The 18,117-nt window shown below is 40.2% G+C and overlaps 1 protein-coding gene across 4 annotated transcripts in view; it reads right to left on the reverse strand.

Moving 5' to 3' along the window:
- IGBP1 (immunoglobulin binding protein 1) overlaps window positions 1–17,426 on the reverse strand; it is a 28,420-nt gene extending 10,994 nt beyond the window's left edge. Inside the window, exons 1-6 of one of the 4 annotated variants that reach the window (XM_008058818.1) lie at window positions 17,352–17,426; window positions 16,521–16,937; window positions 15,830–16,123; window positions 7,282–7,477; window positions 5,586–5,665; window positions 4,484–4,596 (exon numbers count right to left, since the gene is read on the reverse strand). In XM_008058818.1, coding sequence (XP_008057009.1) covers window positions 4,484–4,596; window positions 5,586–5,665; window positions 7,282–7,477; window positions 15,830–16,123; window positions 16,521–16,711 — 874 coding nt within the window. In that variant the 5' untranslated portion in view covers window positions 16,712–16,937; window positions 17,352–17,426. Of the gene's footprint in view, window positions 1–4,483; window positions 4,597–5,585; window positions 5,666–7,281; window positions 7,478–15,829; window positions 16,124–16,520; window positions 17,229–17,351 lie in introns of those variants that run through there. The other 3 variants (XM_008058819.1, XM_008058820.1, XM_021712735.1) reach the window with 3 other exon arrangements.
- Window positions 17,427–18,117: the final 691 nt, after the last annotated feature.

Below are 18,117 nucleotides of genomic sequence, written 5' to 3' on the forward strand. Positions count from 1 at the left end.
CTGCACTCCAGTCTGGGCGACAGAGTGAGACTCCAACTCAAAAAAAAAAAGAATCGAGTATTCATTTTTATTTCATTTTACAGGGTCTCACTCTGTGGTCCAGGCCTGAGTGCAGTGGCATGAACCTAGCCCACTGCAGCCTCAAACTCCTGGCCTCAAGTGATCCTCCTGCCTCAGCCTCCCAAAGTGCTGGGATTACAGGTATGAGCCACTATGCCTGGAGCTACTTCAGTTTTCTAATGCTTACTGTTAACATGGTACAGGATGGGCATCCCTTATCCAAAATGTTTTGGATCAGATATATTTTGGATTTTGAAATTTCTTCTTGTGAATATCTGTATCATATACTTACTAGTTGAGGATCCAAAATCTAAACTTCTGAAATCTGAAATGCTCCAATGAGCATTTCCTTTGATCATTGTGTTGACATTCAAAAAGTTTCAAATTTTTGAGCATTTCAGATTTTCAGATTTGCGATGCTCAACCTATATATCTTTTATTTTCACCCAATCTGTGTTTTTACATTTAAAATGTATCTCTTACAGACAGCATGCAGCTGGGTCTGATAACCAATCCCTAATTTTTAATTTGAAGGTTTATTCCATTTACACTGAAGGTGTTCTGGATTTGGCCATTCTAATGGTTTATAGTGGTATCTCATTGTTTTAATTTGCATTGCCTTGATAACATATGATGTGAAACATCTTTTCATATACTTATCTGACGTCTGTTTATTTTCTTTGGTGAGATGTTTATTAAGGTCTTTGGTCTACTTTTTAATTGAACTCTTCCTTTTCTTATTGTTGAGTTTTAAGAGTTCTTCATATGTTTTGGACAATAGTCCTTTATCAGATATGTCTTTTGCAAGTATTTTCTCCCAGTCTATGGCTTGTCTTCTCATTCTCTTAATGGTTTATTTTTCAAGTGGTTGTTCTAGAAAATACAATATTCACTTCTAACTTCTGTACAACTTAAAGTTAATATTATATCATGTGGTAGGTAGCCTCAAAGATGTGCTCCTGGTATTCATGCTCTAATGTAACCCATACTGTACCATGGTTGGTCTGTGTGACCAATAGAATATGGCAGAAGTCATAGTATGTCACTCTCAACATTAGGTTATAAAAGATGCTGATGGTTTCAATATTGGCCATTCTCTCTCTGATCATTCTTGGGAATGGAAGCTGTTATTTTGTGAGCAACCCTATGGAGAGGCCCATGTATTGAGACCTCCTGCCCTCAGCCACATCAGTGAGTTTGGCAGCAGATACTCCAATCCTAGTCAAGCTTCTGGAAGACTGCAGCCCCAGTGGACAGCTTGGTTGTAATCTCATGAGACCCTGAGACCACTCAGTTCAGTGCTCCTAGCTTTCCCACCCTTGAAAATGATGTGATACAATAAATGTTTACTATTAAGCTGCTAAATTTTGGAGTAATTTGTTACACAGCAATAGATAATATGTGGCAGTTCACATAAAAGTGAAGAATCTTGGCCAGTCATGGTGGCTCATGCTTATAATCCCAATGCTTTGGAAAACCGAGGCAGGAGTATCATTTGAGGTCAGGAGTTTGAAACCAGCCTGGAAAACATAGCGAGACCTCAACTCTACCAAAAATAAAACATTAGTCAGGTGTGGTGGTGCACACCTGTAATCCTAGCTACTTAGGAGGCTGAGGCAGGAAGATCACTTGAGTTTAGGAGGTTGAGACTGCAGTAGCTATGACTGTACCACTGTACTCCAACCTGGATGACAGTAAGTCTCTGTCTCTTAAAATAAATAAATAAATACATAAATAAATAAATAAACCTCACAAAATAGCTGCATTTACCCTGTCCTTTCTGCTATAGCTGTATGTCTTACATCTATTACATTATAAACCCCACAAGACAGTATAATAATTTTTGCTTTAAAAAGTCATATATAGTTTTTAAAAAATAGGTGAGTAGAGAGATAGTCCCTTGTATTTACCCAAATAATTATTATTTCTGCTCTTTACTCCTTGAATATCCAAGTTTCTATCTGGTATCATTCTCTTCAACCTGAGGAATTTCCTTCAGCATTTTTTTAATGCTAATTTTCTAGTGAAGAAATCTTTTCATTTTCATTTATCTGAAAATGTCTTAATATCACCTTAATTTTAATGGGTATTTTCACCAGGTATAAAATTATGGGTAAACAGGTGTTTTCCTCCACCACTTTAAAGATGTTCCACTGTCTCTGGCTCCCACAGTTTCCAGTGGAAAGTCAACAATAATTCATATTCTTGTTCTCCTATATATAATGTATACTTTATCTCTGACTGCTTTCAAAATATTCTTCTTCTTTGGTTTTCATCAATTTGACTACAATGTGCTAATATGTGGTTTTCTTTGTATTTAGCCTGCTTGGGGTTTGCTGCTATTTCTGAATCTGTAAATTTGTGTTTCACAGATTTTGGAAAGTCTTCAGTCACAATTTCTTCAAATATTTTTTCTGTCTCCTTCTCTCTTTTTCCTCTTCTACTGGTATTCCAATTGCACATGTTAGACCTTTTTACATTGTTCCACAGCTCACTAATGTGCTGCTTACTTTTTCCCAATCTTTTTTTTTTCCAGATTGGATCATTTCTATTGATCTTCAAGTTAACCCACATGCTCTTCTGTCATTGTCAATCTGCTATTAAGTTATACAATTTTAAAATTTCAGATATTGTATTTTTCAGTTCCAGAATTATGTATAATTTCTATTTATCTGATAATTCTTTTCATTCATTACAAGTATATCTTCCTCTCTGCCCTTGAGCACAAAAATAATAGTGGCTTTAAATTCCTCGTATGCTAATTCCAACATGTGAGTTATCACGAGGTTGGTATGCACTGATTGCCTTTCCTCTTGAGATAAGTCACATTTTCCTGCTTTTTATTTATGTCTAACAGCTTAGAATTGAATCTTAGATATTATACATGATATATTGTAGAGATTCTGTATTGTTTCATTCTTCTAAAGAATTACTGATTTTTCATTTTAGCAGGCAATTAACTTGTTTAAAACCAAAATACCAAATTCTTTCTCCCTTGCATTGGGTAACCGCTGAATTCTCCATTCAATTATTTTAGCATTAGCTGAAGTGTTTGGAATTTATTTTGTTGATGCAGAGTCAGTCAGACATTTTGGCAGGATTTAGGCCTTCTCCTCTGTGTTTCTCTTCCTTCTGGAATATCCTCCCTCACTTTTCAGTCACTATAGTCACCCTGAACTCAGTTCTCTCATTCCTCAACCAATAAGACTGCAAGTTTCTATCCAAGTTTTAACTACTCACAACTCTTTTCTCTTCTGTGCTAAAGCAGAAACAGCACTGAAACTGGGAATTTCAAGATCTGAATTTAAATTCTAGCCTGGCCACTTTCCAGCTATGGGGAAGGCAGTTCTCAGCAACTACTTCCTCACCTTAAAATGAAAAAGAATCTTACAATTAATATGAATGTCAAATGAGATCACACATGAGATAAGGAAACTGAGGCTCAGAAGGGCTAGATGGCATTCCATCTATTAAGTGGCAGGAGTTGGATTAGTCACCCCCAGTTCTGTCCATGCCTTTTCTGCTTTACCTTATTGCTTCCACCTTTCTGATGACCACTCTCTCCATGTTCCCCTTCCCAAGACACCACCAAGTACCTACTATGATCCAATTACCAAGCTGGGCACTAAGAATACAATAAGTCAAAGTCCCTGCCGTCAAGAATTCCAAATACCATTTCCTCCTTCTAAGTGTTGACTGCCCTTTAGTTTATGTCTGCTTTTGGTTGCCCTCTAGTGCCTTCAGGTAGTTGTTTTTAGAATATTTTCTTTAGTGTGTAATTGTTATCTTATGACGGACTGGCCTGATACAACCTATTCTGTCATTACCAGAAGTACAACTGCTGCTCATGCATTTTTGGTTTTGCTCTGTTTTTATGTCATATTTGGAGAGATCCCCAAACTATGCTGCCACTTTCCCCATCGTCCCAGAATCATTTTCTATTTATTTATTTTATTTTATTTATTTATTTTTATTGAGTCAGAGTCTCACTCCGTCACCCAGGCTGGAGTGCAGTGGCACACTCATGGCCACCCCAGCATCAATCTGCTGGGTTCAGGCGATCCTTCTGCCTCAGTCTTCCAAGTAGCCGAAACTACAGGTGTGCGCTACCATGCCTGGCTAATTTTTTATTTATTGTAGAGACAAGGTCTCGCCAAGTTGCTCAGGCTGGTCTCGAACCCGCGGGCTCAGGCAATCTGCTCACCTCGGCCTCCCAAAGTGCTGGGATTACAGGCTGAGCCACTGAGTCCGGCCTTGCTATTTATTTTAATAATAAAAACAATACTGCCTAGAATCTTTCTATTACTCGGAATCTTTGTCCAGACAACTTCTCTCCTAAAGGGCAAGTATACTTGGTCAAAATTTAATTGCTAGGGAGTAAAAGACCAGTAGTGACAATGATTTCCCTTCCATCCCTTCATACCTGTTGTTGCCTTGGCTATTCCCTGATCTGGTAATGCTCCATATTTCCGATGCTGATCATACCAGTCACTCACTGTCATAGATGCCAGACTTGGATAACCAGCTCCAAATACTCTGTAAAAAAATCACACTGAATTTAGAAAACTAAACAGAAATAACACTTTTATTAAAAAGCCTCTTTTCTTTAATGACAAAGCCTATGTATGTCTGTCTTATTCCCTTACCCAGTCATCTTCTGAATAGTTGTACAAACTCATGTGAGGATATGTAAAAAGAGACATCCAAAAAGCGGCATTAAAGTCAAGAGCGTTCATGAGAAGACAAATAGCCCAGAATCATCACCCAATAAAGCAGTCCCAGAGGCCAATGTCCCACAGAGCAATGATAGCACTGTGGAATGGGTAATTTATAGTTGGTGGCTCTGAAACAAAATTTAAAAAAAGGAGACTCTCCTGCTATTATGGAAAAGAACTCAGAATTAAATCACAGAAAGTCAACTATGTCCTTCTGAGAATTGCAGCTAAGGCAGGAAGAGTGGCAATAATGGGAAAAACTTTTTTTTCTTTTTTTGAGGTGGGATCTCACTCTTTTACCCAGGCTGGAGTGCAATGGCATGATCATGGCTCAAGTGATACCTCAGCCTTCTGAGTAGTTGGCACTAGAGGCGTGTGCCACCATGCCCAGCTAATTTTTTTTTTATTTTTGTAGAGACAAGGTCTTGCTATGTTGCCCAGGCTGGTCTTGAATTACTGGGCTCAAGCAATCCTCCTGCCTCAGTCTTCCAAAGTGGTGGGATTTCAGGTGTAAGCCACCACATCTGGCCCAAAACTTCAAAGTATAAAATTCTCTGTTAGATTATTTCCTTTCTGTTTTGTTTGTTTCCTTTTGAGCCTATTTTTGAACTCAAGTTTGTGAAGGAAATGGCCAAAGCAGACAGACATGGAGAAAGCTTCGCGAGAGATAATACCCTTTTGATGAAGGAACACCTCCAGAGGCAAAGTCATAACTTTTCAACAATATTTATTCTGTGTGTTACTCATGTATTGCCATTGAGCCATAAAAGCAGAGGGCTGCAAAGCAAACCACTCTCTAGTACTACCTACTTGGCTTGAGCCTTGTCCCGTGTGAGAATGAAGGGTTTCATTGGTGGCCTCTCTTGACGGGATAAGTGAGAAGTTGATGCCTAAAAAGGAAATTAATTATCAGAAGTGTATTGCTATTTTGCCCATCCTACTATGCAGGCTCTTAAGTATTCAGGTACTTTAAAAGCTCTTAAGTATTCAGGTACTTTAAAAGCTCTTAAGTATTCAGGTACTTTAAAAGCACTTTCTATTTATCAGTCTCTAATCTATGGTAGCAGAATACTAATGGTGGAAGTTGCTTAGCTTTCCTGAGGGGGCCTGAGTACCTTGTGAAAAAGGGACAAAGAAAAAGTTATCCAAGAAATTATGTAACCACAAACAAACAAACAAACAAAAAATCACTTGGCTTTAAAATACCCTCTCAAAAGAAGGAGATGCCAAAGTCCTCTTTTATGTTCCACCTAAATCCCTTGAGCTAAATTTGAAGCTCTTTTCCTCAGCCTGAGCTTTAGTGGAAAAGCTGAATTAATAAGGCCCATCTCCTAAATCCCCTTCCAATGTAATTATGCTATTAACTGTCAAGGGTACTTTAGAAGTGAATGTTCTTAAATGAAAGTGGGAAGGATGGACTAGTAGTTTCCATACAGAATTATACAGAAGTGTTTCAAAGAACCAAGGTTTTCTAGGGGTGTTCTGAAACAAAGGATGGTCAAAGAAAAAGTGCTCACTTGGTTCTAGCCCAATCACTTCCAGAGTCAATCCCAATACCACCTGAGAGAGCACTAAACAAAACAAACAAACAAACAAAAAACAAAGACAGGGACATGGCAAGACCCAGAAGAGTCCGGCCTCAAAATGCTTGAAAACCACTCATCTAGATATGTTCAAGAGACCTTATGATCTTAGAATACTAATTGTTCATTCTTTGATCCTTTAACATGAAGAACTAGGTTGATGTTATCCTGAGGCAAGTGCTCCTAGGCTAATTTATACAAGTCAAATTAGGAAGAGGTTTCTCTAAGAACTTAGAAGCCTGTGACTAGCTGACAAATTCAACTCAATTTATGTTGTATCCTGAACCAAAGAGAAGCAGCTCCAAAACAAGGTTATGATCTTCAAAGAGCCAAAGCTGTGTTACACCAGGTTTTCTTTACCCGTATACTGAACATTTGTGCATGAAGATGTCTTTGCTATGTCTACTTAGGTGATCTAAAGGTATCAGACTGTACCATTGTGGTAAGGCTAAATTCTAATTCCTTCTCTAATCTAAGCATATTCCCTAGGAGGGTCTTTTATCTTCTTCTTTCTATTTTTCTCTCCATCCTCAAGTTCTACTTTTCTTCTCCATCCCTATCCTATTCCTCTTCCCCTTTGTTACAGTCAAGGATGGTTTTAAAGGCTTACCTCCTCCCAAGTCTTCCTTAAGCAGCCATGACTTCCCACAGCCAAAATCAACTTTTATTTCAGAGAAGATTCTGTCGCCCATGTCACACAATTACAAATGACTACAAGTATTACAGATTTGAAAGCACTGAAGAACACACTCTGAGCTAAAGAGAAAGCTACCCTAGGGAACCTTCAGCCTTTCTCCATTCATCTTAATAAGAATAATGATTTTATGGAGACTTAAAAGGATTTTGATTTGATTACCCTCCTGCAGAAAATTCAAATCTCTGATAGTAGCTTTTTGAGCTATGTGGGCAGTGACCAGGCTTACCTCTCTTGAAGAGTCTTTTTCTCTTAGGATCTTCATCTCCTGGTCGATGCTTTCAATCTCTTCTAAGCTGATACTAATCCACCTCTGAAGGTGAAGGAGATAATATTCACGAACACGCTCATCATCTGCTTGACCACTTTCCACAGCAGATTTCAGTGCAGACAACCTATGCTCCAAATCTTTCTTCTGCTTGTATCTGTTCCACAGAAAAGCATTACAAATAAAGAGGTATTCCCTCAAAAGAAAACCACAGTAAGATTTTATTTTGAAAACGACCAGGTAGTAAATACACCAATTTCCACCTTGGCAGGAATATAGACTCTATACCCCAGAGCTTGTCACCAGGTAGTTCCCTCAGACTACAAGACAAGGAAGAGACTGGCAGGGGATGAGAAATATATTCTGAAGCCAGAAAAATACAGAAATAACCTGACCTCATCAAGTCCTACCATTATCTTTAGGGATGAGATTGCCTTAAATTAGTTGATTATATCAATACTTACTATAGTGGATGCTTAGTATCACATCACAGTGCTTCCCATAAAGCTTCCACTATGGAGCTATACCTTCAAAGAACCAGAATTCTAGGGGTCATTTACCTGCCAATGATGCAGGAATTTCTTGTGCAACAGTCTAAAAAATGGTCAACTCTTGTTTTCTCCCGGGAAAAGCATTCCCAGCTCTTCTGACTCATTCTTATATAAACCAAGAACTCATAACCGCTCTGGTTGTCTTTTTCCAGGATGTATTTTAGTATGTCATCTATCAATCATCTGATAAATATCTACCAAGTATCTACTGTGTGACAGGCACTATTCTCAGTGCCAGAAACATAACAGTATATAAAGGAAAGTTCTTACTTTCATGAAATTTTCATTCTTGTGGGTGAAACAGATGATGAGTCAGGTGATGTCAAGTGCTATGAAACAGCAAAAAGCAAGGTCAAGTGGATAGAGTGAGGTATGGAAGTAGGGGTGCTATTATATATAAGGTGGTCAAAAGAGAGCTCTCTGAAGAGAACAAGGACTTCAAGAAAATAAGGAAGCAAGCCATGCTGATATCTGGAACAGTGTTCTAAGGAGGAAGAGCAAATACAAAGGCCCTGGGATGGGAAAGTGCTTGGTCTGACATGTTTGAAAAGTAACAAGGTGGCCAGTGAGGCTGTAATGAAGAGTGGTAGGAAATGAGGTCAGACAGAGAGCCAGGGCCGTAACATGTAGAACCTGGTAGGCAGTGTTACCCAAAATATCAAATACCATGGTATTTTGAGATGAGAAAGCCACTGGAGGTTTTTTAATAGAATACATGACATGAATAGAATAGAGTGACAAAAAAAGACTTAAAAAAAAAATACGGGCCACTCTATTGTATGGAGTGGGGGCTGTGGGGGCTAAGAGGCAAGGGTGGAAACAGGGAAAACAATTCAGAGGATACTGTCACAATCCAGGTGGGAGATATTGACCTGAAATAGGAAGTAGTGATGGAGGTAAGGAGATGTGGATGCCTTGAAAATATAAAACTGATAGGATTTGCTGATTTATTGGATGTAAGAGCTTGAGGAAAAGAAAATAAAAAAGAAAACAAAACCCACAACAAAGATTTCCAAGAGAAGTATCTTGAAATATCTCTGCCTGAAACCCCACTCCAGACCCTCCAGAATCAGATGCTCCTCTTTAGGTCTTTACCCAAATGGGGGGGGGTCGTAATCTGAAGTCCACAGAGAGCATGGGGGGGGAGGTGGTCCTTGAACTCTCAAACTTTATACAAAATTCTATATGTATGTTCTTCATCTTTTTTTTTTTATTTATGAGAAGAGGTTTTGTATTTTAAAGAGGAAAAGAGGAAAGGGGTCCATGATCTTTTCAAATTCAAGAACTGCTTTGAAAACAGTTATAAAAATTTTGAGGCTCTTGTGTTCCTTTCACCCAACAAGTAAGCACTTCGTCATAAGTAGCTTTCTGAGTAAAATACAACAAAGACCAATTCCTAGTTCATGAATGTTATTAGACGTATTACTTGAGAATGTTTAACCCCAGTCTCATTCCTACCCACACCCTTTTTCCTAGATGTACCTAAGTCACCAGAAAAAAAACCGGGGTTCTTTTGCTTATTTTCCCATTCTCTGCATGCATAAGGCCTAACTGCACTCTCTGCTCCTTTCTTCTTTTCTACTTCCTTGCTTCGATGACTTTGCTCTTATCTTTTAGATTTCTAGCTCCTCAACGCCTGTTCTTTTAGGACAGTGTTTTAAAAGTTTCTGTCTTAGCAAAGGAATATCTTCTTCTAACGAAAACTTTTATGGAACTCCCATAACTTTAACAGATAAAAACAGAGGAGGGCTCCTGGAAACCAGTTGTAGCTGTTCTAGACTCCCCAGTTAGACCATTGTACAGAAATATTCTTAGAATTCCTCTACCTCTGTGACCCTTCTGATTCTCAGCAACTTTCAACATTCCATCCTTCTGTTCCCAAGCTGCTATAAGAGAGTTAAGGAATTATACATTTGTGTCAAATGAGTCAACTACAAATCCCTATTATCAAACTTTAGCTGAGAGGCCACTATTGCTCAGCCATCCTTTTGTTCATCTTTTGGAGAGGCCCCATAACCACCATCACACTCACCAGATAGCCAACCAACGTAGAACTGAATTTCTCTCTTCACCTTAAAATCTCTATAGCTTCACTCTTCCTTCTTTACTCTTGTCTTTAAGGAGCTAATTTTGTTTCTACCAAGGCAATGTCCACTTTCGCTATCAATCTAATCCCCATCCACATTTTTCTAGGCCTCACTCTTATTGATCACCCTCCCTGTCATGAGCAGCTAAAAATTTTCACTCTATTAGTGCCTTTCCCCTGTCTTAGAAACACCTTCCCTCAATTCATTTTCCACCCTTTCAAATGGCCACTCTTCTAGTTTCTATGCTATAGTGGAAATTTGAAGACCTAAGTTTAAATCCTAACCTGGCCACTTACTAGCTATGTAACTTTGGCAAGTCAACCCTTAGAGTCCATTTACTTATCTCTACAGTGGGGATAAGAATGTCTATTGCATGGAGTTTTTAAAAGCAAATGGGAATATACACATTAAAGTGCTTTGTAAGCAGCAATATAAATATTGTTAGCTGGTGAGGAAACTGAGGCTAGAAGACACTTCCAAGTACTGTACCTACTGTGATCCCTTGTTTGAATACCAAGTGATATAATGAAACAATTAGGATACTAAGACACAATTAGTCAAGGTCCCTGTCCTTGAGGAGTTCCAAGTCTAGAGACTGACAGACAGTTACACTGTGATAAGTAACAAAAACTAAGTGCTACAGTATCTGGGAGGAGGGATAGGTAGGGAGAGGCTTCAAAGAGGACATATCATTTGCTCTCTCTTTTCCAGGCTGCTGTAAGTTTTTCTATCTATGCCATGTTGAGTCTCTTACCTCCAATTGCTCTTTATTTCCCCTTCCTTCTCCCGTAACTTGCCCCAAGGTTTTATCCTTGTTTTTTTTTTTCTTTCTACATGTTTTTCCTTGGCAAACTCATCCACATCCACCAAAGCAGAGTGCTCCTAAATTTTTCACATCAGCAACAAAACAATCTCATAAACTCTAGTTGCACGTTTCCACCTGTCTATGGAAACGGCTATTCAGTTGTCACTTTAGAACCTAAATTCAGTAAGTTCAAAACTAAACTCATTACTTACCCAGCTTCCATTTCTTCTCTATTTCTGACAAAAGAATGGAGGTGCTTTTAATCAACCAGACTCACATTCACTCCTCAAAGATGGGAACTGGAGAATATATATGAAGAAACAGGTTTTGAGAGAGAATGTACGCGTGCTGCGCTAGCTTCATTTTTATTACTTCTTCCTGCTTGAAGTACTATAATATGTTAACCTGTCTTTCAGCCGCTCTTCTTTCAATATTATATACATATCAAATCCTTAGGAGTTCTCCAACCATACTACTCTTAAAAGCAAATGGGAATATACACATTAAAGTGCTTTGTAAGCAGCAATATAAATATTGTTAGCTGGTGAGGAAACTGAGGCTAGAAGACACTTCCAAGTACTGTACCTACTCTGATCCCTTGTTTGAATACCAAGTGATACAATGAAACAATTAGGATACTAAGACACAATTAGTCAAGGCCCCTGTCCAATAGTCTGCCAAATCAGACTATTTTCTTTGTACATACCTAAATCTATCTTGTCTTTGGGTTTTTGCTCATGTTGTTTCTCCTGCTTGCCAACAATAAATATTGCTCGAGTACCTTCTATATGCTAGGCACTATGCTATTTATACTACAGTGAACAAGAGAGAAATGGCTCTTGACCACATGGAGTGTACATCCTAGTAGGGGAGAGAGACAAAACCCAGAAGGACAGACACATGAAATAACTGAACATGAGGTAAGTGCCAAGAAGGAAGCAAACATGGGGCAAAGACAGGGAATGACAGTTGTTAACTACGTAAAAAGACTGGTCTAGAAAGGCCTCTCTGAGGAATGACATTTAAGCTGAAACCAAAAGGATAAAGAGTTAGCCATATGAAGAGCATTCTATGCAAAGAGACTAGCACGTACAAAGATCCTACAGAAGGAAGGATCTGGATCTGTTCAAAAAATGAAAAGGCCATTGTGACTGGAGTATAGCAACAAGGAGAGAATGACATGCAGACAAAAAAAAGGCAGGCACCAGATCACACTGGGCCTATGCTGGTGGCCTAGACTGAGTTAAGATGGTGGAGATGGAAAGAAATCGAAGGACAGAAGATACCTTTTGTAGTTAGAATTGACAGGCCTTGCTGATGGACTGAATGTGGAAATTCAGAAAAAGGGAGGAATTGAAGCTAACTTCTAGGTTTCTGGCTTAAAACCCTAAGAGAAGTGTGGTGCACTTACTGAAATAGTGAAGACTTGGACACAGGAACATATTTGAGGGTTCAATTTATGACACATCTATGAAACACCAAGAAAGGAAGGGTGTTGGAAGTATCAGTGTGATGGTCAGGAGGGGTCTGGCTAGTGATTAAATGTGGAAGCCATTAGTAGAAAGACAGTGTTAGTATCTTGTCTGTTAGACATTTAAAAAAAATATTCAAAGATCAAGTTTGCAAACCAAAGAAATGCAAATCAAAACAATGGGATACATTTTTTTGTTTGCCCAATTGGAGTTTCTAAGTGTTATCATCCAAGATAAGCACAATGGAAAATACTCTGCAAAACGCTGTTATCATGGAAAGCAATATTGTTACCATTTATCAAGAGCCTCAAAATATTCCATTTGGCTAGGCCCATGGCTCACGCCTATAATCACAGCAGTTCAGGAGGTAGAGGCAAGAGGACTGCCTGAGCCCATGGGTTCAAAACCAGCCCGGGCAACATGGCAAGACCTCGTTTCTACAATAATTAAAAAAAAAAAATTAGCCAGACGTGGTGGCACATTGCCTGTAGTTCCAGCTACTTGGAAGGATGAAGTGAAAGGATCACCTGAGTCCAGCAGGTAGAGGCTGCGGTGGCCATGAGCGTGCCACTGCACTTCAGCCTGAGCGACAGAGTGAGACTCTGACTCATAAAAGCAAAAAAACAAACAAAAAACCCCAACTATTCAATATCTTTGACCCAGTCACTGGTTCATCTAGAAACCTATCTCAAGAAAACAGTGACAGATGTTTAAAGGTGTTTGTTTACAGCATTACTTAGAATAACAACAACAAAAAAACCCATAAAGTCTAAATATGTGACAATAACAAATTAGTTTAAACAATTATGGTACAACTATAGGACTTATCATTATATAACCATTAAATATCATGGTTTCAAAGGACACAGGGAAATGCTCACAATATTAGGTTAAAAAAGAATAAAAAGCTGTGTTTACAGTATTACAAATTTATTAGCTTAAATAACTACATATCTAAAAGGAAATGCATCAGAAAGTTAACAATGAGCACATATGAGTGCTAGGATTAATGCTTATTTTTAATTTTAAAAATATTCTTGTTCCAGCTACTTGGAAGGCTGAGGCAGAAGGATTGCCTATGACCAGCAGGTTGAGGCTGTGGTGGCCGTGAGCATGCCACTGCACTCCAGCTTGGATGACAGGGTGAGACTCCAACTCAAAAAAAATAAAAAATAGAAATATTCTTGTTGTGCAAACTTTATATAAGGAGCATTATTACTTTTACATTCATAAAAATTCTTAATTTCTATTTTTAACCATCCTTCAAGATTCAACTAAAATGCCATTTGGTCCTGAAAACTTTTCCTCATCCCTCCAACCAGATGTGATCACTCCCTCATCTTTCTTCACAAGTTTGTATCTCTATGTCATTTACAGTGTTTTATATATTATTATTTATTAAATATTATATATGTATATATAATTATATAGGCTGGTGAACTGTCCCCAACTTCTTACAAAAAACAGGATGCTAAATTCCACTTCTTATCGTCTATCTATCACATGTGCTCAAAAATCATTCACTGTCACTTACCATCCCCTAACCATACTTTATTATTCTTCACAGCCCTTCCCACCTGAAATTACATTGTTATTTTCCAACTTACTGTCTGTCTCCTCCACCAGAGTAAAAGTTCTATAAGGGCACACTTTATCTGGTTTTCTACTACCTAAAACAGTTCCTGGCACACAGAAAGGGCTCAATAAATATTTGTTGAATAAGTGAATCGATTCTCAGTTCTCTAGACCAAGCCTCTCCTCTAAGCTTCATGCTACCAGATCTGCTCTTCCTTCTCTACTCCCCATCCATCCATGAATTCCACAACCATCCATCCACCTTAAACAGAAACATGGACATCTCCCTTGCTGCTTCCTTCTATCCCACCACCCACAACCAACTGATCACCAGGTTTTCTGCAGATTCAGCCCTTCTAAATAAATATATTTCTCCATCCCTCTGCCAATGCCATAGTAAATCCTCATCACCTCTAGGTCACCATAGTGACCTAACCGGGTCTAATCATCTTATTGTTTCCTGCTGTCAGTGTATGGTATGCTAGTTATAATGCAAATGTGGCCAGGTTACTCCTTAAAAAGAAACAAACAAAACTCTTCAGTGGATCCTAGACACCAAACAAAATAAACTCTTTAGCAAGGTCTACCCAATAGCAGCCAACATTTATATAACACTTTCTATATGCAATATACTGTGTGCTGTTTTATGTGCTTTTTTCTCATTTATGCTTCTTAACCCCATGAGATAGGTGCAGATGCACCTTGACTTACAATGGGGCTACATCCCAATAAACCCATCGTAAGTTGAAAATACCATAAGTCGAAAATGCATTTAATATTCCTAGCCTGCCTTAAACATGCTCAAAACACATAATTAGCCTACAGTTGGGAAAAAGCATCTAACACAAAGCCTACTTTACAATAAAGTGTTGCATATCTGATGTAATATGCTGAATGCATATCACTTCCACACCACTGTAAAGTTGAAAAATCGTTAAGTTGAACCACCTTTAAGTCAGAGACCATCTGTACCATCATGTTTCACATGAGGAAACCCAAGGCTCAGAAAGGTTAAATAACTGACCCAGAGTCCAATGGCCTATAAGTAGAGCTCTCCTTGATGTGATCCCTACAATATTCTTCAGCATCATTCTTTCTCCCTCACTACCACCCCCTTTGTGTTTTAGCATCACCTAATTGCTTACATTTGCTGTTCTCCTCCCACAAATCCCCACCCCAACACTATCTCTATGATGACACTGTAGCTTTACTAGTGGTATTACCTCTGCTGGCTAACGCCCTCCTTTTGTCTCCCTGTGAATATTCCTATTCACCTTAAACAACTCAGCATAGGAGTCACTTCTTCCAGGAAGCTTTCTCCTCTCTCCTGCTTCCTCTGTCTGTTCTCATCGTACCTTGTGCATCCTTCTATACTATCACTTTATATTGCTATTCTCTTTATATGCCTGTTTTCCTCACCAGACTGTATGCTCCTCCATGGCAGGGACCACCCATACTGACACAAATACCCACACAGTTTGTATCCCCAGTGCCCAGCATAGTTCCTAGATACTATGAGCACCCATTAAATGCTGTTTTTGTTTTTTTTTAACTAAGAGAGTAAGTAACTTTTTTAAGGTCACATGATGAAGCTCTACCAGGACTTATGATTAGTTCAGACTGTTACACATCTGATCCAGTACTTTGAACAGTGTCTCAATCATTGCACTTAAATGGACTACAGCTCTGAGATATTGTGCCTTTCAGAGATATTTACTCCTTTGTACCATACGACCATTGCTATGCTGCAACGTGGAAAAGGTTCAGAGACTAGTTGCTCAACCACATTACTGCTGTTAAGTAAGGTAATATGGGTATTATGAGTCAGTATGAACAGCTCAACAAAGGCAGAGGCTTCTTGAAAAAATCAGGAAGGTCTGCTCTCAACAGAGCCTATGCTCATTAAGAAACAAGAGTGATAGACACCATTCTGTTCCCCTAACCCCCACCAAAATAACATGCACCCGCTCCCAAACGCACTGCCACTGGGCAGCCCTCAAACTATAGCTATTGACCCACCTCTCTATTTTAGCCTGTCTTTGAGACGCCATAGAAACGAGGCTAGGATAGGCCATGGAGGAACTAGCAGTGTTATTTTCAGCGGAGTTGTTCCTGGTTTTGGGCAGCTCAAACTCCGCCACATGATAGTAATGACACTGAGTTAAGTAGTTTATAAAGTGTTCTCGAGCCTGCTGTAAATGATCTAGACGCTTGCCGGGGTTGACTTGTTTCATGGTGAGGGCTCCTTGAAATGCTGGCACCATCAGGTACTTCAGGTCGGTGGAAGCAATCTCCTCCAAATCTTCATTTCGGCTGGAAGGAGCAAAGAGGAGGCTGTGAAGCCTGCTTGGGCATTCAAGACATGGCCCTTTCTTCCTGGGGATGGGGAAGACTGGGCTCGGAGTGGGGCAAAGGGAGGAGGCACGGGGAACAGTGGCCAATTTCACTCACTCACAGGGCTGAGCGCTCATACCCAATGTCTATACAGTCTGCTGACACTAGAGAGCAGAATCGTGGGATAACAACCATCTCGGAAGAGAGGTAGGGAATGTAAACAATGTACACAGGACTGCAGTGGGAAGTAGAGACGAAAGGTTCTTAGCCCTAAAGGTTCCCTCTGGCCAGGCACAATGCTCCACCCTTGGTAACCATTATTACCTTCATTCTAAGAATCACTTCGTTCTAAGCGATTATTACCCTCTCCCCATACCTGAACAAGTCCAGCTGCGATAACATTTCGGCAGCCTTCTCAAGGAGGTCTAGTCCCTTGAACACCTTGCTCTGGACTATCCGGGAACCAGTGGGTTCAGCCGTTACTTCTACTTCCTCCAGAAGCTGTTTGCCGGTTTCGAACAGCTCGGGGAGCCGCGGCAGCTGTAACTCGTCTTCAGCAGCTGCCATGTTGGGGGAGGGAGGAACCCGGAAGACCTCACTTCCGGGGTCAAAGGTAACCTTGTTAAAGAAGAACTAGGCGAGTCCAAACAAAAACGGAAGGGGCACCGCATTGGTCCAGTCCCTTCATTGTTACCTCAGCGTCAAAGGACTTCCGGGAGCAGCAGTTTGCCGACTCTGGCAACAGTTTCCATGGACTCGTTTTACCAGGCAGCCCGTTGCATGTCATAGGCATCTGTTAAAAACAAACAAGCAAAACCCTAGGCGCTGTGGGACCCTGTGCTCGTCGTCGCCGACATTGGGCTGCGAGGTTCCGTGGGCTCCGCGGCGCGGGTGCGGCGAGGGCGGACGAGCGAGGTGCTGTAGGAGCCGGTCAGGCGCGCGCCTCACCTCACGGGTCGCTCCCCGGGTTGAGGAGTTAAATAATTCATAAGGTGTCCTCTATAAATATATACTGATTACCTTAGTCTGGGCAACCAGGGGCTCCTGCCGCTGCGCCGCTCCCCAGGTTTGCTGGTCTGGCCGCGAGAGCGTGAAATGCAAGTAGCGCCCCCTTCTGGCTAGGAGCCATCCACCAGCTGGGACTCGGGTTCCTCCCAGCCAATCCTCGCCAGCCCTCTTCCCTGGGTCCCCTCTCCTCTCCACTCACATCTATGTCCTTTCGGCCGACGTCCTGTAGAGCCCCTCTCCTCAGCCCAGATAATCTGGCGACCTGCACCTCCAATCACCCCACACCGGGCTTCCTCTCGTGCTTACTAGTTCCCAGGTCAAATGTTACTTCCTCTATGCAACCTTCCTTGACTTTCCCCCACCTTCGCCCGCGACGCTCAGCCACAATTCAGGGTTTCTTCTGTGCATCTCTATCGCAGCATCTACTACACTGATTCATCTTTGCATCCCTCTGGATAGCCTGAGTACCTATTGAGTGCTCTGTGTCAGTCATTACCTGAGTAGAAAAGTGACCAGTTTGGAAAGCAACCCTGTTATGCAGAACTGTGCTATTCAATAGATAGTCTAGCCACATGTGGCTACTGAGCACTTGATAGTGGCTATTTTGAATTGAGATGTGCTGCAAGTATGAAATACCACCACCCCAGATTTCAAAGACATTACAAAGAAAGAATGTAAAGTATCTCAGTACTTTTACACTGACTACGTGTTGAAATAATATTTTGGATCTATTGGGTTAAATATGTTAGAATTTATTTCACTTGTTTCTTATCACTTTTTAAATGTGCCTACTAGAAAATGTAAACCTACATTAGTGACTCAAGTTATATTTCTACTGTACCGCACTGATGTAAAACATAATTTCAGGACTTTGAAAGAAGGGACATCATAACTTGGAACAAATCAATATAAATACAGATTATCTTAGAACACACTACCTGTCCCTGAAAGTAAACGTTTAACCT

The sequence above is a fragment of the Carlito syrichta genome, unplaced genomic scaffold, assembly GCF_000164805.1.
Source record: "Carlito syrichta isolate Samal-C Ts95f unplaced genomic scaffold, Tarsius_syrichta-2.0.1 Scaffold303638, whole genome shotgun sequence".
Taxonomy (NCBI): Eukaryota; Metazoa; Chordata; class Mammalia; order Primates; family Tarsiidae; genus Carlito; species Carlito syrichta.